We start from the raw sequence: 22,872 nt of genomic DNA, 5'->3' as shown, positions 1-22,872 counted from the left end.
ATTTTGTCAAAATTTTATTTCTATAAAAAATTTATTCAAAATTTTGATTATATAGAAAATTTTGCAAAATTTTACTTACTACACAAACATGTTTTTAAAATTTTATTTCTATAGAAAATTATGTCAAAATTCTTTTTCTATAAAAAAATTTATTCAAAATTTTGTGTCTTTATATAATTTTGCAAAATTTTACTTCTATTGAAAATTTTTCCAAATTTTATTCTATAGGAAATTTTGCAAAATATCACTTCTATGGAAAATTTTGCAAAATTTTGTTCAATACATAATTTTTTTTTTTCAAATTTGTATTTCTATTGATATTTTTTTTTTCAAAATTTTATTTCTACATTTTTTTTTTTCAAAATTGTATTTCTATAGCAATTTTTCACTTTTTACACATTTTATTTCTATAACAAATTTTCTCAATTTTTTTCTTACTGATGCTCACTGATACTCACTACCTAAAGGCCGGTACTCTGTTCGGTTTTCGCTTTGAAACTCCATACAAAATTAAAAAATGCGAAAAACTAGCGAACTTTTTCCATTTGTGGTACTTTGTTTTTTCGAGTTGAAAAACTGACGTTTATAGCATGGCGCCATTTGCAATGTGAATTAAGAAATAATTTATTTATTAAAACTATTTGTGTGGGTTTATAACACAAACACGGATTATATTTTTGTTCCGAAACTATACAAAGGATCAAAGGAGTAGCAGATCAATTGCCCAAGGAAAATAAAATGTTTATTTTGTAATAACAAGCAGCAACCACCAACATAATTCAATATCGCTCCCTGTAAAATAGCGCTCCAAGTTACGTAAATAAACACCGCTTTCTATGTGCGAAATAATGGTTTCTATAAAAGTTTTTCGCAAGAATGAACATAGTACCGGCCTTAAGCCGAAAACTTGTAAAAATGACTCAAATTTTCCTATACCTCTAATACATATCTATCGACTGATGAATCATAAATGCGTTGTTCCAAAATTGCCATCAAAAATTGTAAATATATTTGTAAATATAGGACAGACATTGCCCTTCATTTGAAATATAGAGTTCAATTGGCAACAAGTGTGAAATTAAGACCATTTTTCTACACATAAATAAATACGATACTTTATATCGATCCATTTATGATACCCCCACAATAGAACTACAAATTAAAATGAGATTTAGTTATATTGCCCGGAGTCGGAGTCGAGCTGATGAAAAATGCTGGAGTCGGAGTCGAGCAAAATTGACTCGACTCCACAGCCCTGGGTTCAACAGACTCTTCTGTTACAATTATGTCATTGGGAGAAGGAACTTCCGCGGCATGCGCTAGTATTTCATTGACAGCCTTGCAATACAGGACAATTGCAAGTTAGATTTAGACTTTTCCTTTTGTTTCTTCTTGGACTTGCAATTGTTTGCCAGTGTCTGCTTTAGTTCTGCACAATTCTTGGACATAATTTCCATTTTATCCGTGTCCGCAACACTTGTAATTGGCTTTGTTTGTAGTGGCTCAGGCTCTGGGGGTAAGGCAGATATAGGTGGAATTTCATTTTGTAAAGCTCTCAATAGCTTTTGGAATTGTTCCACTTGTTTACAGAACTATTTAAATCCACCCATTTTCCAAATCCATTTCACTACCGACAAGTTGATTTAGGGCAAAAACAATTATGCAAATTACCACCACAAACTTTGGTTTATTAATTTTTTGTTTATGTATCTATATTTAATATTATCAAAATTCACTTGTTGCTATATATTGGCGGTCTCTATCCTCTTTTTTTATTTGTAAACAAAAAATTTCATTTTGACAGCTGGGGACCAAGTGTTGCCAATCAAAATCGAAATTTGAACTGAATTTTTTTTTTTTGCGTTTTATTTTAGCACTGATTATCAGTGCAAAAAGAAAACAGCCCTTATAGTATTTGAACAAAAATCTGAATATTTATGGAATTGAGGCATAACAGCAAACAACATGTTTGCTGATCGTATTTAGGAGCTTGTAAGTATATTACAGTGCAAAAATATACCAAAAACTACTTCTGGTTCCTAAATATGCTTTGGGGAAAAATTTATAATCTACAAATTTTATAAATTGTTGTTCATTTGGCCCTGAAGTACAAAAATATAACAGCAGACATCGACTGCAGTTTTTAGCAGACTTTTTTCTATGAGTGTATAAATACACAATTTTAAATAACAAAATCGATGAATTTCGTATAGTTTTTGAAAATTCCGGGATAGATTTCTGAAACCTGGTTTCATCGTGACTGCAAATATCTAGAAACAAGGTTGTGGCAAAAGTAAAAAAAAGACAAAATATTGTACTACGACAACAAATGCAATGGAACCATTTGTGGTAAACAGACATAGAAAGGAATTCAGGATATATGTAGTATAAATAAGGGAGCCACCGTGGTGCAGTGGTTAGCATAGCCGCCTTGCATTCACAAGGTCGTGGGTTCGATTCCTGCTTCGACCGAACACCAAAAAGTTTTTCAGCGGTGGATTATCCCACCTCAGCAATGCTGGTGACAATTCTGAGGGTTTCTGAGGGAGGCTTCTCTAAGTGCTTTCACTGGAATGTGGAACGCCGTTCGGACTCGGAAAAAATAAGTTCACCAATGTGGTATCACATTGGACTGAATAGTCTAAGTGAGCCTGATACATCGGGCTGCCACCTAAAGGCCGGTACTCTGTTCGGTTTTCGCGTTGAAACTTGCGAAATTTTTTCCATTTGTAATACTTTATTTTTTTCGTGTTGAAAAACTGACGTTTATAGCACGGCGCCATTTGCAATGTGAATTAAGAAATAATTTATTTATTAAAAACTATTTGTGCGGGTTTATAAATCAAACACGGACCATATTTTTGTTCCGAAACTATACAAAGGATCAAAGGAATAGCAGATCAATTGCCCAAGGAAAAATGAAATGTTATTTTGTAAAAACAAGCAACGACCACCAACTTAATCCAATATCGCTCCCTGTAAAATAGCGCTCCAAGCTACCTAAAAAACGCCGCTTTCTATGTGCGAAATAATGGTTTCTATAAAAAATTTTCGCAAGAATGAACATAGTACCGGCCTTTAGCGATTTTAGCGGCTAAAGGTAAGTACTATGTTCGCTTTTCGTGGTTACTTTATTAAAACAGTTCAATATAAAACAGATAAATTAACTCAATTGATGCGCTGTTTCTTGTTTCTCTAGATTTCGACAAGACTTTACAGGAATAAGTTTGTTTTCATTTATAATTTTGATTATAGGTGGGTACTAAGTTCGAGTTTAGCCGCTAAAATCGCTAAAGTGAAAACTAAATCAGTAAGAAAAAGGCATAAAATTATACATATTTGTTGCAAATTTTTTTATAACTTGATGGGGAAAAGCCCAAATCAAATTTTCACAAAGTTTGTATTCCTTAAAATAGATTATTAAAGAAAAGTAATCGTGAAAAAATGACGATTTTAGCGGCTAAAGGTAAGTACTATGTTCGCTTTTCGCGTTGAAATTTTCGCGGTTACTTTATTAAAACAGTTCAATATGAAGCAGATAAATTAACTCGATTGACGTGCAATTTCTTGTTCCTATATATTTCGGCAAGACTTTACAGGAATATGTCTGTTTTCATTTATAATTTTGATTATTTCAGGAAAAGTAATCGCGAAAATAAAGTGATTTTCAATTCGAAAACCGAACATAGTACACACCTTAAACTCGAACTTAATACCCACCTTATTTGAGGAAAAGTAATCGCGAAAATAAAGTGGTTTTCAACTCGAAAACCGAACATAGTACCCACCTTAAACTCGAACTTAATACTCACCTTAAGACCTGAAATTAATTAATTAATTGTTTGCAAAACATTTGAATTTTAGCATTTTTGAAGCGGTTGTGTTTATTGGGATTGTATTGAAGATATAGAGTACTCATTTAATTGTAACGAGTACTCAAAAAATTAGACAGTAATTATTACTTGTAATCAAATACTTGTTACCTTCCCAACAAATACTTGTTACCTTCCCAACACTACCAGCAATCAAAAAAAAGCTACTAGCTGGAAAGCTGGGAATGTATTTTCAGTAATAATAATATAATAATAATATAATCCGTCATCATAATAATATAATCCATCTTTAAAGTTCTCAAGAACAGGATAAAGCGTACCTTCGGAAGATAATAATATTAAAACTCCCTTTTTGGTAGTCGAAGTTTTTGTATACATGTATATTAAGGTGGGTAATATCACATTTGGCCCCTAAAAGACAGCTTTTAGGGCTGTTGAGGTATTTTATTTGTGTTCCACATTGCAGTGAAACCTGCAACCAGTGCACAATGTCGTATAGAATTGTGTTAGAAAATATCAATATGTTTCGTTTTAATTGGTTTAATTAAGATTTTAATTGCAAACACTGAAAAAAGCATATCCGGTTCGAAAGTTCGAAAGTCTTTATCTAATGAGTTTGGTATTAATTCCGAATTTATTCGTGTTTTCAGCTTTTTCTTTCTGCTAACGGCAACTTCAATTTCCAAATTCAGACTCGAGTTCAAGTAGAAATTTGTCTATGTGTCAAGTAAAAAACGTTCTTAAAATAAAGTATTGGAAAAAATCTTCTATTTTTGAACGCTTATCCACAAATTTAATATAAGACAATTGCAATAATGCTATGCTATGCTATGCTAAGCTAAATTCGCGTTCGTATTTTAAGGACATGAAATCTTTGGCTTCACGACCATTAGCGTAGCTAGACAATTTTCCTAGGGGGGGCTATAGCCCCCCTAGCTGAAAATTTATAGACTGAACTTATAGGTTCAATTAATGTTTTATTTCATAAAAATGAATAACAATATAGGCATCAAAATAACTCGACAATTAATTTATAATAAAGCAACTAAAAGTAGTTCCACACTCTTCCCAGCAAAAAAATTGGGAGTTGTTCTAAAGGCACAACTTTAAAAGCAGTTCCAAAAATGTCCTCACAAAGAAGTTAATTATTTTAACTACACAGGAAGTTTTTTACTCATATGTTAATGCGTTATTTTTTGTTTTCTTAAAAAAAAGTAAGAATAAATAAAATGGTAAAAATTATTCAAATTTTGCCACAAAAATGCTAAATTCATTATAGAAATTTTTATAGAATTTTTTAAAATATTCGAGGGAAAGCGTTTCAAACAAGCGTTATGATGCGTTAAAAATCATAAAAAAATATGCATTTTTTTGTATATTTATAACAAAATTTTTTAATTCATATTGCAACGGCTGCTGAAAAGGTGGACATTCGTTCTATGACAATTTCATATTACATCCATCGCTTCTCCGCCAATTTTGCACCACTTCCGGACCCAAAAAGAACATTTTCACTTCTTTTTTGGCTACGCTTTTTTGCAGCATTATTAAGTTATTAATTTATGAAAGAATAGTTTTAATATCAATTACTATTTTTTAATTAAATTGACTAAACCAGACTAAACAAAATAATAAAGGAGCTTTAGTTATTCAACTAAATCAAAAGTGCAACCACAGCTTTATTTTATAAATATCAGATTTCAAACATTACCATCGGCAATATATATATATATATATATATATATATATATATATATATATATATATATATATATATATATATATATATATATATATATATATATATATATATATATATATATATTATATATATATATATATATATATATATATATATATATATATATATATATATATATTATATATATATATATATATATATATATATATATATATATATATATATATATATATATATATATATATATATATATATATATATATATATATATATATATATATATATATATAATATATATATATATATATATATATATATATATATATATATAATATATATATATATATGCCATATATTTTTTCAAACCTTTACAACGTGGCCATTTGTTAATGCACACTAGAGTGACCTCAACTTATATGGGGCAAAAAAATGTCGGAATCTTGTTCGCCTTAACCCCACAGAACGAATCCCCTTTTCAGATATTGGGATAGCCAAAAATCGAGCCCGATTAAACGACGTTAACACGTGCCGTTCGTCGCTCAAATTTGAAAAAAAAAACGTATTTTTTGGCCAAAAAGTTGACGTATTGAGCCATAACTCGAGAACGGTAAATAATAGCACGATATCACAAACGATAGCTTAGTTTGTCTTTAAAAATTTATGTTATGAACAAAATTGTTGTAACTCTGAGTCAAACCGAGTTACGCCAGCCTTTAGCTTCGAAACGCGACCTGGGTCCACTAGGAGCATACTTCATATATTATGTTATTATGTGATACATTTTTATTTTTTTAGTATATTTTGGAGTTTAAAGTAGAAATGTAATAAAAATCACAAGTAATACAGTTAAATTCAAGAAAATTTTTATTTTAATATATAAAAATCAGGGATATATACGATAATATTATATAGTTATTCAATTTATTCTAGAGCTTTTGTTAAAGTACTTTTTGAAACGTCGGGATACAACGCTCGACATTTGATTCCAAATTGCAGGACATATTGCTTTTGTTCTTCATCATTTGTCAGAAGGTCGTTGAAGTCAGTTATTAATTTAATACCACGCTCAGCCATATCATTTACTACTTTTAATGTTTTGACAATTTTCAAACCTTCTTGGAAGTTATTATTTTGAGGCCAGGTGTTTGGATTTTGTCTAAGAAAATCTATTTTTAGATTAAATCGGTCAAAAAAATTAAACGTTTGTTTGGAAATTAAATTAATTAATCCTTCATCAACCAACTCTTTTGACTTTTCTTTTCTAACTTTTGGATTTACAACCCTAGCTTGCTCTGATGGTTCATCTGTGCTACTGAGCAATTTATTAGCCATTAATAACTTTTCATCGTCCGTAATGGTGGGATCAAGAACGACAATCCAACCAACTCTGTATTCAAATACCACAAATGATTTGAAAATTTAGTGAGTGATATTTCTGCGATGTCGTTGTCACATTCTTTATAGTCTAATAGACTACGCAAAATGTCTAAATCTTGCTTTGGCTCTAGATGTGCTTTTGGAGCATTGAACCAAGCTTTACAGTAAATTTTAACTAGAAAAACAGCAATAGCACTTCTTCTCCTCTAGACATCTTAAATTGGCGCCGAAAAATAAATATTGTAAAGCAGTAAATAGCCTATGCCATCCATCTGGCATGATAAATGGCGCCTGGAGTTCTAAAACCCACAACATTGCCGTCTACTTACAAAATTTTTGTTTTTTTGATTTCAATCACGAAAATCGCGGATTCAATCATTTTTTTAATTGAAATGTCTTCAATCACGAAAATGATAGTATCAATCACCCATTTTGATTGAAAACCATCACGATTTTTAATTAAAAATTTAATTGACTTTTGTCACGGAATCAATTAATTGTGTGATTGAATCAATTAAAAACGTGATTGATTTTTAACATAAAATTCAATCACTGTTTTAATTGAATCAATTAAAATTTGTAGCGAGATAATTCTCAAATATCGTTGTTTTGTGGGCGCCAGCCGTTGTTTCCTATTTGCCTTCCAAAATGAAAACACAGCAGAATTTTCGTTTATTAAATTCAAAATTACAGGAATCCTTTATTGGCGAAAATAACTTAGGCTGTTTTGAAAATTAAAAGAGAATGAAATGCATTTAAGTTGTAAACAAAACAAAACTGTTTCATTAGACTGCTGGCACAAGTAAACAACAAAACAGACAGGCAACGACGACCATCGTCGCCTCGAATACCTGCATTGTAATGTTGTTTACAAGTTACAGCGACACAACAACATAACAGTAGACTCGGTGTGAAAAACAACCTCGAGTCATACATGTTAGTTGTTAGTGTCCTTCCACAGTCATAACAACCAAAACAACAAGAAACGATGCAAATAGAAGCGATCACGAATTCTTGTTTGTTATGTTGCATTAGAAACCTTACCACTGACCTGTTTTGAAAATTAAAAGAGAATGAACAAACTGATGTGAAGTGCTCCTTTTATACCTTTGAGAAAAGAGCTTTCGATCAGTAACATGAACATTGAACAACTACACACAAGCAAAAGCTTTCACATCTGATTTGTTCATTCTATGTGTTGTCAACATAAGAAAAGTTAAATGCAAGAAAGGATAATGTTTAAGATGCGTTACGTTACGTTAAAAGATTCAAATTCAAAAGATACTTTTAGTTAAAAGATTAAAAGATACTTTAAGGTAAATGTGCAATTACAAAATGTAGAAATAGATACTATTGAAAGATATGCAAAATATATCTGCTACAGACTCCCCCTTTGACGTGCGGGACCTCTCCCGAGCAGTACGTCAACAAAATGCGTCAGTGAGTCTTCTTAGGCCTTCCTCTTTTCCTCATGGGTATGACGGGTGCTGGTGCATCAGATGAATTACTACCTCGGTAAGATGTCAAAGCGGAAGTATGATATGTACCTAAAGGTGTATTAGGATTCTCAAGTGAAGCCACTTCATACATACATGAACCTATTTTCCGTGTAATCACATATGGGCCATCACGCTTGGGACAAAATTTAGATGTGACACCTTTAGATGCGTTGCTAAGAACATGCGTTGTAACCAATACTTGCGATCCTATATTAAAAGTTTGAGAACGTCGATTCTGGTCCACATAGGTTTTATTTCTATCCTGAGCTTTAACTTCAGCTTCTTTAGCATCTCTCAGAACATTTACTAACGTACGTAGATAAGTTGAGATCTCTGGAACGAAGTTTTCGGACTCGATAATTGCTCTCACATCGTGTTTAACATCGTCTAAAGTTCGCATCTCTCTTCCAAATGATAGGAATGATGCGCTATATCCTGTGCTTTGGCATTTTGACGAATTCATGGCGAATCGAATTGCGGGTAAACAGGTGTGCCAGGTGTCGTGACGTTCTTGGACGATTATTGCCAACTGACATTTTAGATCCCTATTCTTTCGCTCTACAGGATTAGCTTCCGGATGGTAGACAGGAGTGAAAATCTGTTGTATGCCTAGACAATACGTGACTTTCTGCATCACTGCAGACACGAATTGCACACCGTTATCAGATTTTATACGACGGGCATGCCGTAACGGAGAAATATTTCCTCAATCAGTATTTTCGCGCAGGCTTCGGCCGTAGCATCAACAAGTTTAAATAGTTCTACCCACCGACTTGCTACATCTTCGGCAATAAATATCCATTTGTAACCTCCATCAGTTTGTGGCAATGGTCCAAACAAATCGATAGCCACAACTTCGAAACGTTGATTACTGCTTGTTGTTTGGAGCAATCCTGCCGGTTTCAGATTAGTTGCTTTATACCGCTGGCAATCGATGCAATTCTTTACATGTTTAGCAATATCACTACGCATCCCGGGCCAGAAATATCTGCTAGCTATACGCGCTATTGTCTTCTCAGTTCCATAATGCCCAGCGGTGCTGTCATCATGATAAGCTTTTAGTATATCAGACCGTTCATGGACTGGTATAACGAGTTGAGCATCATCAGTATCATCGTCAGCATAACAGTAGAGTATTCCATTATTAAGGATATAATTCCTATTTATCCACCTAAAGGAATTTTCATCTTGATTTTCAATGGAGGTGATTATGTTTTTCAAGTAATCATCCTTTAACTGCTCCTCGCGAATCTGTGATGTACTGCTGTTCGGAATATCGATGAAAAACGAGCAGATACAATTGTCCGGATTATCGTGTTTCTCCTCCGGGCATGGTGGCCTGGAAAGCATATCTGCTGTAGCGTTGTTTTTCCCCGGTAGATATTCTACAACAAAATCATAGTGCTGGATTTGTAATCCCCATCGCGCAAGTCTACCAGTTGGTGACTTAATGTTTAGTAACCATTTTAGTGGCTGGTGATCTGTTAATAGCTTCACTGACCCACCTTCAATGTAGCCACGGAATTTGTTACATGCCCATACTATGGCCAGAGCTTCCCTTTCGGTTGTGGAGTAGTTGCGTTCAGATTTACTTAATAGACGACTACTATATTCGATTGGAAGTTGTTCCGGTCCCTCCCCCTGGAGTAAAACTGCCCCAAGAGCATAAGCACTTGCGTCAGCTTGAATTGCAAAAGCGACCCCGTCCACTGCCTGCTTCAATATGGGTGGGGTTGTTAGAGCCCGCTTCAGTTCCTCAAATGCATCTTGTTCCAACTTTCCCCATTTCCAAGCAGCAGATTTCTTTGTTAAATTTGTTAGTGGCCTAGCAATTTCTGCATAGTGGTTAATGAATCGGCGATACCAGGAACACGTTTGAATAAAGGATATCAACTCCTTCACATTTCTAGGTTCTTTCCGTTCCACTATTGCCTGAACCTTTGACGGGTCAACAGCTACGCCCTCTGGTTTTAGGATGTGGCCAAGGAATTTCACTTGCGAACAGCAAAACTTGCATTTCTTATTATTGAGTCGTAACTGGAAAGTGATAAGACGATTCATGACTAACTCAAGATCATTCAAATGTCGTTGAAATGATTCAGAACATATGATAATGTCGTCCAAATAGGCCAAAATACATACATCAGGAATCCCCACTTTAAATCGGTTTATTAGTCTTTGGAACGTTGCGGGTGCATTTCTTAACCCAAAAGGCATTCGTTTGAAACGAAATGTACCAAATGGTGTTATAAGGCATGTTTTGTCCCTGTCTTCCACCGCAACTTCCACCTGATAATACCCACTCTGCAAATCTAGGGTTGTCATATACTTTGTACTTTTCGCTTCATGCAATAAATCATCCATTCTGGGCAACGGATATCTATCGGGCGTAGTGATAGCGTTGAGTTTTCTATAGTCAACACATACACGGACCGAACCATCTTTTTTGGGCACCATGACCACAGGCGAAGCCCAAGCTGAATCACATTCTTCTATGATATCGTTTTCTAGCATGATTTCAATTTCATTTTTAAGGTCACGGCACTTGGCAGATGATAATCGATATGGTGGTGAAAATATTGGTTGATGCTCGCCAGTATTAATTTTATGAACGGCATAAGGGGTAGGGTTACCAAAAGGCTCGAAAACGTTTATATATTTGGCTAAGAGCGAATCGATTTGTATCTTTTCTTTTTCCTTTAAATTTGTGGCATCCGACTCTTTAAGGATTTTGTGTTCAAAAAGGTTTAAAGGCATGGAAACTGCGTCTTCATTACCATCATTATCTTTTTGTGAAAATCTGGGGAAGAGGTCATTATCCTTTGCACGTTCTGGTGTTACCATGTCCTGCGGAATTGCATCTTTAAAAATTGCTTGTATTGCATGGGGCGAGTAATCAGAACCACTATGGTAATCCGGGCCATAAGTTTCGAAATCGGAGACATAGGATTTGCATGATCGCTTAGGGGTTACAAATTTTGGCTCAACATGTTGGGCTGCAACTTCAGTCGTCTTACGCTTGAGATGTGTCTCTGCCACTTTTATTGTTTCGATCAAATTCAACTCCAACGGCCATTCTTCGACGAAATCAAAAACTTGAGTAGGACATCCCTCGAAGTGCCAATTTTGTTGTCCCATATTTAAAACAATTTGTGCTTGCTCCATAAAATCCGTACCAAGCAACGTTCTATTATTTTTATCATCTGGGAAAATTAGAAAATTGATATCTAGACATCTACCTCCTATGACAATTTTACATGTTGTGGTAGAAAATTTTCGAATATCTGTGGTTCCATCCGCGAGAGTGGTACGACAATCCACAGTCTCGAACTTGCACCCTTTAAACTGCATTATACGTTTAAGGTTGGAACTAGCCACACTCGTTTTAGCACCTGTGTCGAAAAAGGCCTGGCCGGGGACACCGAAAATTTCCACATTTGCCACTGGGATATCTCGTCCCACACACATACCAAGGGAGTTAAAACTGACACTCATTGGGACGCTTTTCCGAGGTTTCTTGCTACAGTTCGGGCAATTTGAGCGCACATAACCTGGAGCATTACATCCATAGCAAGCCAATTTTGGTCTCACGAGCGCTTCTTCCACATCCGCTGTTACCTTTGAAACAGCATCCTGCTTTTTATAACAATTTTCGACCGTATGCCCCTTTTTACGGCAGAAAGTGCATCGTTTTGTAATGACTTGGGGACCACCGTTGCTAGCCTGGGTGTTCACCTCGTTACGTTCACTCAAAACTTGTTCCGCTTCTCTTGCATCGGCCAAGAGCTCTTCAAATGTTTTGACTTTGTGACGGTATACACGCTCCCTGATTTGAGAATGTAACATCCCAAACACCATATCAATTTGATCGGCTTCCTGTGGTGGCTTTGGCAATTGAGCAAAAAGTGTCCTCTTTTTACGAATAAAGCTGTCAGTCGGTTCGTTTTTCTGTTGCTTTGCTTCATTTATTTCGGCGTAGATGCGCCAGGCTGGTTTTGGTGGTGCAAAAGCATCTCGCAACATTCTAATTACATCAGCAAAAGTTTTTGCATTCGATTTAACTCCACTCCACCATTCGGCAGCATCCCCTTCTAAAAGCATTGGCATTCCATTTACCGCATTTGCATCAGCTATATTCTCCACACTTTTATATGTCGATATCGCGGAAATAAATTCCTCCACTTTCACTGAATTACGTTCCCCATTGTATCTGGAAGAGCAGCCACTGAACGATCCACACCGTTCACTAGATTTATTCGCAGCGCTTAGCAACTTCTCAAATTGTTCAGTCGTTAGAGATAGCATGGTTTTTGCTGCAATCCTTTTACTTCTACGTAATTCTTCAACTTCAATCTCTTGATTCTCGTCACTTTCTACAGGATCAGCCACGTTAACGCCGGAGTGCTACTAACGTGCAGAAAGAAAAAAAAATCCAAGGATTCTCCAAACAAAACTAGTGAAATTTAATTCACAACAAAAAAAAAAAAAATGTTGCATAAATTAATGTGCTCGACTATCCGGGTGTTATTCGGGCCACTAAGTTGGGCGTCAATTTGTAGCGAGATAATTCTCAAATATCGTTGTTTTGTGGGCGCCAGCCGTTGTTTCCTATTTGCCTTCCAAAATGAAAACACAGCAGAATTTTCGTTTATTAAATTCAAAATTACAGGAATCCTTTATTGGCGAAAATAACTTAGGCTGTTTTGAAAATTAAAAGAGAATGAAATGCATTTAAGTTGTAAACAAAACAAAACTGTTTCATTAGACTGCTGGCACAAGTAAACAACAAAACAGACAGGCAACGACGACCATCGTCGCCTCGAATACCTGCATTGTAATGTTGTTTACAAGTTACAGCGACACAACAACATAACAGTAGACTCGGTGTGAAAAACAACCTCGAGTCATACATGTTAGTTGTTAGTGTCCTTCCACAGTCATAACAACCAAAACAACAAGAAACGATGCAAATAGAAGCGATCACGAATTCTTGTTTGTTATGTTGCATTAGAAACCTTACCACTGACCTGTTTTGAAAATTAAAAGAGAATGAACAAACTGATGTGAAGTGCTCCTTTTATACCTTTGAGAAAAGAGCTTTCGATCAGTAACATGAACATTGAACAACTACACACAAGCAAAAGCTTTCACATCTGATTTGTTCATTCTATGTGTTGTCAACATAAGAAAAGTTAAATGCAAGAAAGGATAATGTTTAAGATGCGTTACGTTACGTTAAAAGATTCAAATTCAAAAGATACTTTTAGTTAAAAGATTAAAAGATACTTTAAGGTAAATGTGCAATTACAAAATGTAGAAATAGATACTATTGAAAGATATGCAAAATATATCTGCTACAAATTTTAATTAATTTCGCTACAAAAATCAATCAACTGTTTGATTCATTCAATTAAATAATTAATTGAAATTGGCTATAAATTTCGATTAAAAAATGTACACAAAATCGTATTTAGTTTTTTTTTTCTTTTGAAATAAATGAAAATATGTGTTTCTTATAAAATATATTTAATATTTTATTATTTTTTGAAATAAATTTGGTTCTTGTCATTTGTGTTTTGTTCTAACATAACTTACAAATACAACTACAATCAATAACAACTATAGGGTGAAAAAATAAATTATATAAATCATTATCTTCCTTATAATAATAACCATGTTAGTATGTTCCTTCTAATATGTAGATGCGCCTAGATTTCCAATAAATCAGCAGCCTGTAAGCTAAATTAGTTTTTCTGAAAGTAAACAGAATAACTCGAATTTAATTTTGTTCAATTAAAAGTTAATTTTGTTAAACATTACCTGCATAGAATATCAAGTTCAATTCTTAGTTCCAGGTTGCAGATTTATAATCTTATTTTGCAGTTGTAGTCTTTTAGCATAAAAAGGTGTATTAAGAGCTCGGTAATTTAATTTTAGTAACAATTCCTTTCCAAAATTTCCACACACTAAAATCGTCTATTAAAATTTGAACCAATCAAAGACAAAAATAATGGGAAAGCAATGTAATATTTGGTATTATATTGATGATACTTTGCAAATTCTGGAAATAGAAAAAAATATAAATGGAAAATACATATTTTTATTATTTTCGGATATTTTTAAATCCAAAAGAAATAACTTTTTTACCATTACATAATTCAGCTCATTAGTTTATATACCAGATATACTGCTCTCTACTTGGGTTCAAACTGAAAAAGGCAGGTAAAACAAAAATGCAATTTAATGCCAACGCTACTTCGCAACTTCAAGGTGAATCTTCCAACAAACCCATACCGCTCTTGGTTTTAAGAAAACTAGGAGTGAACAAAATTTATAATTTTAAAAGATCAATACGGTACCCACTTTTTTTATTGGAAACATATTATTATATATTTGATAAAATGATGGAGTTGATGGGATTGATTGGTCAATTTCACGAAATAAAATTGGTCACTAAAAGAAATGAATAAACAAGTAAGGAAAGTCTAAAGTCGGGCGGGGCCGACTATATTATACCCTGCACCACTTTGTAGATCTAAATTTTCGATACCATATCACATCCGTCAAATGTGTTGGGGCTATATATAAAGGTTTGTCCCAAATACATACATTTAAATATCACTCGATCTGGACAGAATTTGATAGACCTCTACAAAATCTATAGACTCAAAATTTAAGTCGGCTAATGCACTAGGGTGGAACACAACGTTAGTAAAAAAATATGGGAAACATTTAAATCTGGAGCAATTTTAAGAAAACTTCGCAAAAGTTTATTTATGATTTATCGCTCGATATATATGCATTAGAAGTTTAGGAAAATTAGAGTCATTTTTACAACTTTTCGACTAAGCAGTGGCGATTTTACAAGGAAAATGTTGGTATTTTGACCATTTTTGTCGAAATCAGAAAAACATATATATGGGAGCTATATCTAAATCTGAACCGATTTAAACCAAATTTGGCACGCATAGCTACAATGTTAATTCTACTCCCTGTGTAAAATTTCAACTAAATCGGAGTTAAAAATTGGCCTCTACGGTCATATGAGTGTAAATCGGGCGAAAGCTATATATGGGAGATATATCTAAATCTGAACCGATTTCAACCAAATTTGGCACGCATAGCTACAATGCTAATTCTACTCCCTGTGCAAAATTTCAACTAAATCGGAGCAAAAAATTGGTCTCTGTGGTCATATGAGTGTAAATCGGGCGAAAGCTATATATGGGAGCTATATCTAAATCTGAACCGATTCCAACCAAATTTGGCACGCATAGCTACAATGCTAATTATACTCCCTGTGCAAAATTTCAACTAAATCGGAGCAAAAAATTGGCCTCTGTGGTCATATGTGTAATCGGGCGAAAGCTATATATGGGAGCTATATCTAAATGTGAACCGATTTGGCTGATATTTTGCAAGTTTTTCGAGACTCATAAAATATTCAGATGTACGGAATTTGAGGAAGATCGGTTGATATACACGCCAATTATGACCAGATCGGTGAAAAATATATATGGCAGCTATATCTAAATCTGAACCGATTTTTTCCAAAATCAATAGGGATCGTCTTTGAGCCGAAACAGGACCCTATACCAAATTTTAGGACAATCGGACTAAAACTGCGAGCTGTACTTTGCACACAAAAATACATCAACAGACAGACGGACAGACAGACAGACAGACAGACGGACATCGCTAAATCGACTCAGAATTTAATTCTAAGACGATCGGTATACTAAACGATGGGTCTCAGACTTTTCCTTCTTGGCGTTACATACAAATGCACAAACTTATTATACCCTTACCACAGTAGTGGTGAAGGGTATAAAAATATATTATTTTAGTCCGTTTAATGTAAACAGGCTTCAATGGAAAACGGTATTCACATTTCACAATTTCTTACCTTCAATAAACGTAGATTGTTTTCCATTTTTGCAATACCACAAAACACAAACACAGGTAATTTCAAATGCGTTCTGTCATATATTTTTTCAAACCTTTACCACGTGGCCGTTTGTTGTTGCACACTTTATTTATTTCAACCCTTTGCTATGATTTGTTGTTGTGTTCAAAATATTTATACACACATTTTGAATGCAGCAGACAGAATGTCGCCAATCATGTTTTTCAATTCACGAAAAACAAAAACCCAACCGTTCGTTACGAGTTACTTCCACAGACTGATCTCTCCATCATACATTATTGAATAAATACCCATTCTCTTTTCGCTCTTTCCATTGCTCAAAATTATTCAGTTTCAATCACAAAGGTGATTGGATCAATCACATGTGTAATTGGAAACGGAAAAAATTTCAATCACGTTTGTAATTGAAAATTATTTCCGAATTGATTAACAAATTCATTGAATCAATTAATATTTTAATTGGAAACGTAACAAATATCAATCATTTGTTTAATTAGTTTTTATTCGGATTTGATTAAATAATTAATTGAATCAATTAACATATTAATTGAATCCGTTTCCAAATTCAGTTAAGTGTTTAATTGAAAAAATTTTGTGATAATTTTTTGTGTGTAGTGATCCTACAAAAAACGAGAACCAACTGCAACTGCTCCTTGTAGTCATCTCTTGGATGGTTCTCATTTAATTTATTTTTGAATTCAGCAGTAACATGTGCAATTAATTCTGGAGATAGCTGATTTTGTATTAGATTTTCACTAATACATGTGTCATATTTTTGTTTGTCTATCTTGGGCCACGCAAGGAGAAATCTTTTGAAAATGTCTGGATGAGGTGTGGTTGAACTCATTTTTGCGTCGAATACGCCTCTTAACATAATTCCCAAGATATGGTGACGGCAGGCTAGGTGCAGTAATACTTTTCCTAACATATGCTGCAATATGACGCATGCTTCTGTAGTATCAAAGATGCTGTAGTATCAAAGCACATCGCCTTGACGGTGTTGAGAAGACCCCATTGCTGTAGGCATTCATATACGGCAAGTGCTTGCTCCTCTCCTGAGCTGTTTTCCGTTACAGGAACTCGCAGCAGTTGTTCCTTACCGCCGTACGAAATAGCAATAGCTATTCGCTCACATTGCTAATTTTTTAAAACGCCCGGTAAAAGTTTACCGTACCAATGGACAACCACGGCCTCTTTTTCTGGAATGTTTACTTTATCTAAAATAGTTTTAGAGTACTGCTCTCTGAACATTTTCCTTCAAGTATGTAATAAAGTTTTGGAGACTTTGTACTTAAGAGGATCAAGGTTAAGTGCATCTAGTGTAGCTATTAAAATTCTCGTGGCATTTCTGTCGGATACCTTACACCGATCTAACAAAATTGACAATTTCATGTTTAAAATCTCGTGTACGCCTCTTGCATATGAAACTTTCATCCTTTTTCTATCAGGTGGACCTAGGTCTTCTGCAGCTTCTTCCGGGATGTCCATTGCCTCCAAGTTTTCAAGCTCTTGGTAGATGATGTCCTCTTGAGTGTCTTCTTCTTCTCCGAAATTGTATTCATCATCCGTCCCTAAGAAGCATCAAGAAAATAATAATAAATTGGAATAATAATATAAAAAACTCACCAATATCAAAATATTCTTCTTGGATTTATCGGTTAATTCTTTCAAGTTCCTTTTGCGCCTTGATTTCTTCAGCTCTAGATAACTTGCGATCTACGCCAGGCATGCAACCTGGACGGCCCTTCTGCCTCTGTTTCACGAGAAAAGCCTTATTTACTTCCGATTTCATCAGAGTCAAGGCATCTTGATGAGCGATATCAAAAAGATCGTCTAACTTTTCAACAAACCGTTTAAATTTGTTTTTGATCGTATCCGATGTTTTCTTCCTGTCTTTTTGAAGAATTCTCCACTCGACGTAAAGTTTTTCAAGCTTTGTTATTGCATTTTGCTCATCTTTAGCCGGGATTCGAGCTTTCTGCCAAAAAATTAACACCTCTCGTATAGTAAGTCTTGCTGATTCTCTTAGAGTTAATTTTACAGTACGTAAATTGAGGGTAGTTTACAATATACAATATATACCAATATTTACTGTTACTAATAAAAACAAAACAAGAAGCGTTGTGTGGGACGCGGCAGCCGGAAGGAAAATTCGGTGGATGCCCACAAACGATGAGTTGACATTTATTGGGAAATTTGATGCTGACATGTTTAATTAAGACATAGTACCAACGAAAAGGAGCGTCTATCTATCGCGTCTATGTCTATCTTTGATCCCTTAGGACTTCTGGTTCACTTGTTGTACATGCGAAAATTATTGCGCAGGAAATTTGGAGTTCAGAGGTGAATTGGGACGAACCACTTTGCGATAAGGAATGTGAAAAGTGGAGAACGTGGGTAAGCCTTTTGCCGAATCTGACAAATATCCGAATACCAAGATGTAATTGTCATTCATCAAATGTTCAAATGCATATATTCCTGGAAGCAAGCGTCGATGCTTACACAGCGGCTGTTTATTTGAGAGTTGAATTGGAGGGTAAAGTGAAATGCAGCCTCATTGCATCTAAAACCAGGGTGGCCCCTTAAAAGCCTATTTCGATACCAAAATTGGAGTTGATGGCTGTCATCATTGGATTGCGACTTTCGAATTTTATCACTAGAGAAATGTCGATAGAAATCCATCGGAAAGTATTCTGGTCCGATTCCAAAGATGTCTTATACTTGATTAGGTCTGATGCACGAAAATTCCATCAGTTTGTGGCGGTACGTGTAGGGGAAATTTTGGAAGGATCACTCATCAGCCAGTGGAGATAGGTCCCATCTGCTCATAATGTGGCTGACGAAGGTATGAAATGGAGCAATATGCCTAATCTAAGGTTTGACTCAAGATGGTTTACTGGCCCGCCATTTTTGTACTTTAATGACCAATTTCAGATCAATCTTACACACCTTACGAGAACACAGAAGTAAAATGTCATATAAAAACTAGGAAATCTGAGTTTCCGCTATTCAAATTAGTTCCAGATCCAAACAGAATAAACAAATGGGAAATTCTTCGTCTCAGCCAAAAACTTGTGTTTCAATTCATAACATATGTAATGGATAAACGGGCCTTTAAAGATGAAAGTAAGCCCTTCATTAAACAAGAAGTATATATGACCAACTGTTTATATTTAAAGCCTGTCAGGAACAAGCCTACCCTGAAGAAACTTCAGATCTGACATTGAAAAAGAACCTAAAACCAAGTGGCGCTTTGTTTAAATGCTCACCTTATTTAGACCAAATGGGAATTTTACGAAGGGTGAATAGATGCAGTTTCAAATGTCCCAACAGACATGAAAAGACCTATAATCCTACAATTCCCCAAAAACATAGAACCACATATTTATTACTGATTCATCCCTACTTTTCTGAAGCAATTCATATGTTGTCGTGGAGTACCACATCGTATTGTGTCGGACAATGCAACCAAATTTCGAGGGGCAAGTCGGGTATTGGAAAAAGACTTAGACTATTCAGTCCATTGCGATACCACATTAACTAAAAGTACCTATTACATATTGGCACTTCTAGTTTTAACCACTGAACCTTCTCGATTATTTTCTTCTGTTGAACCAACCAGATTGTTCCGAAAACATTAGCATACTGCTTAAGTTAACGTTTTCCACGTCCGCCAGTAATCTAAAGCTATATGCCTCTAAAATTTGCTTACGCCTTACACAAGACACTCACACAAGAGGTTTTTAATTGATTCCTTTTCCTCCGCATCATGACAGCTCATACAATAGTCATTATACTTCGCGCCAATAGCTTTTGTAAAATCGCCTATCAGGTACCCACCCGTTATAGCTGATATCAGGAGTGATATCTGACGTCTTGAGAACACTAGCATATCTACTGTGCGGTTTAAGTTTAAATGAGGCCATATTTGCTTGGTGTCGTTACAACCCTTGCAATTCCCATGGAACATTTGCCATCATGACAGCCTTCTCACGCAGTAAGAGCTTGCAGGTAGCCAGAGGCATACCAACAGATTAGCCTTGCTAACTCATCCGCTTCGCAGTTCCCCGGTATGCTCCTATGGCCAGGCACCTGTATTAGGTGAATATTGTGCTGCTCAGTCATCGCATTGAGAGATTTGCGACAGTCGATGGCCGCTTTCGAGGAACACAGAGTCCAAGGATTTTATTGCAGGTTGACTGTCTGAGTATATATTAATGACAATATTTATTGGAACATTACTTCTCAGCCAATTCACCACCTCTCTTATTGCTAATATTTCAGCCTGAAAAACACTACAGTGATTAGCTAATCTTTTCGCTATTCGAAGTTCCAGATCTTTAGAATATACTCCGAAACCCACTTGTCCATCCAATTTGGAGCCATCAGTGTATAAATCTATATATCGGTTATTCCCCGGGGTCTGTGTGCACCACGCCACACTATTGGGAATTAGAGTTTCAAACTTTTTGTCGAAAAAAGGTCTGGCCAAAGTGTAATCCACTACGTTAGGCACATCTGACATTGTTTTGGGGACCGAACTTTGGCCGTACCTTTTTTGCTGACCACAGCGATAGCTCGCGCAACCGCACAGCCGTTGCTGCAGCTGACTGTTTGGTCAAAATGTTTAAAGGCAATAAAAGCAGCATGACATTAAGGGAATTTGATCCTGCTTTACTGAATGCGCCTGAGATACACAAGCACGCCATACGCTGAACTTTGTCTAAACTTGTTGGCTGGTGAAGTGCCGGCCACCAGACTACAACACCATATAGCATTATAGATCTAACCAATGCCGTGTATAGCCAATGCACAATTTTTGGTTTTAGTCCCCACTTATTTCCTATTGCTTATTTGCACGAGTACAGAGCTACCGTGGCTTTTCTCGCCCTTTCTTCAATATCAAGCTTTAAGTTCAGCTTCCTGTCCAGAATAACGCCAAGGTATTTTGCACAATCACCAAAAGGAATTCCAATACCACCTAAGGATATGGGCTTAACTGTGGCAATTTTGCGATCATTGCAATACATGACTACTTCTGTCTTGGCAGGATTTACCTCAAGACCATTGCCTTTCGCTCATTTCTCAGTCATCCGGAGGGCTCTCTGTATAATATCTTTGATTGTGGATGGGAACTTTCCCCTGACTGCTAGCGCCACATCATCTGCGTCTGTCACCACTTTTATCCTTTTTCTAGGGAAACCAGAATGGTGTATATAGCAACATTCCAAAGAAGAGGTGATAGAACTCCTCCTTGGGGAATGCCTCTGTGCACATAGCTTTGTATGTTTGCTTGTCCTAGTGTGGCTGAAATACGTCTCTTCATTAGAAGTTCGTTTAACAGCCTAAGTATACGTGGATCAACATTTAGATTTGTCAGTCCATTTAGTCATGAAAACGACTTTTGCTTCCCTCCACTTTCCTGGAATATATGCTAAGTTTATACATCCTGTATATATTGCCGACAACCAGGGGATAATTCTGTCAGTCACTGCTTGTAACTCCGCCGGAGTAATTCCATCAGGTCCGGGGGATTTGAATCGCCCAAAGCTATTTAACGCCCATTTTATTCTAGATTGCGACACAATTTCCTCGATAGGAAACAGAACATGGTTCAACAGTCTGATGTAAATGTGTGTCCAATAGTACCTCCAGTTTTTTGGGGTGTTTTTTGTTGACTGGTGTCGTCCAAAAACCTCTTGCCTGCTTTTAGTGACAAAAGTTGGGCCATCTCCCTTATTGCAAACTACCAAATTAGTACGCAAAATAAAATCTGGTATTAATGTCACCGCTTCCCCATATACTATGATATGCATTTGCGTCGCATCCCATAATGAGTTTTGTCTATGTTTTCAATGACTCCTCAATTAAGGTATTAACGGCACATAGAGGCATCTCCCTATCATGTCCCATGTAGACCGAAGATACCCAATATTTGCATTTGGCTATTTCTAAACTGGCTACGATAGTGTCTGCATTGCACATTGACGGAAGCAGAAACAAGTTAAGCTCATTTTAAGCACTTTACATCTTTACCAGTATACTGCAATAGTTTGAACCCCGGAGTACTTAATTCACATATTTTGTTTCTATAAACACATGGTTCTTGAATAAGAACTATATGTGTGTCCCCTTTCATCAGGAAAACTTTTAAGGCAGCACAATCGGCCTTACAATGGTGAAGATTTATGTGGAGGATCCGTAGTACTATGGAGATTTTCAACAACCGTCACATCAGCCGTTTCAATCGAGTCATCAAGAATGACCTCTTCACACACGCAGAGAAGAAACATGATTGTCACAATCATATTCGAAGAGCAAAATGATATGATAGGAGCTACTTTTGCGGCGGCCATGTAACATTTTCACCTGCAACCATGTCAGCTCAGTTCTAAGAAAAATAAAATTGTCCTCATCTAAAATGTTATTATATTGATAAAAAGAATTTTGTTTGAATCAAAATACAATAGTCAAAATGTTGTGGCATTCGTCAAAAATGTTTTTCTTCCAGTTAAAGTAACATGGTCACAACCT

At 35.4% G+C, this 22,872-nt stretch overlaps 2 protein-coding genes across 2 annotated transcripts in view; one reads left to right on the top strand and one right to left on the bottom strand.

The window, feature by feature from the left end:
* The first annotated feature begins 3,999 nt into the window (after positions 1-3,999).
* The window catches only part of Tre1 (Trapped in endoderm 1), a 348,474-nt gene continuing 329,601 nt past the window's right edge, over positions 4,000-22,872 (top strand). The window contains exon 1 of the mRNA XM_075299345.1: positions 4,000-4,221. The gene's annotated coding sequence lies outside the window, so the exon portion shown is untranslated. The remainder of the gene's footprint in view (positions 4,222-22,872) is intronic.
* On the bottom strand, positions 7,578-9,083 carry LOC142228823 (uncharacterized). The gene is made up of 2 exons (XM_075299346.1): positions 7,964-9,083; positions 7,578-7,634 (listed from the first exon to the last, which is right to left on the bottom strand). Exon 1 carries the CDS (start codon positions 9,043-9,045, stop codon positions 8,350-8,352), a length of 696 nt encoding a protein of 231 aa, XP_075155461.1. The 5' UTR covers positions 9,046-9,083; the 3' UTR covers positions 7,578-7,634; positions 7,964-8,349.

The sequence above is a fragment of the Haematobia irritans genome, chromosome 3, assembly GCF_050003625.1.
Source record: "Haematobia irritans isolate KBUSLIRL chromosome 3, ASM5000362v1, whole genome shotgun sequence".
Taxonomy (NCBI): domain Eukaryota; kingdom Metazoa; phylum Arthropoda; class Insecta; order Diptera; family Muscidae; genus Haematobia; species Haematobia irritans.
The sequence above is the reverse complement of the archived record's forward strand: the minus strand, read 5'-3'. Positions and strand labels throughout refer to the sequence as shown.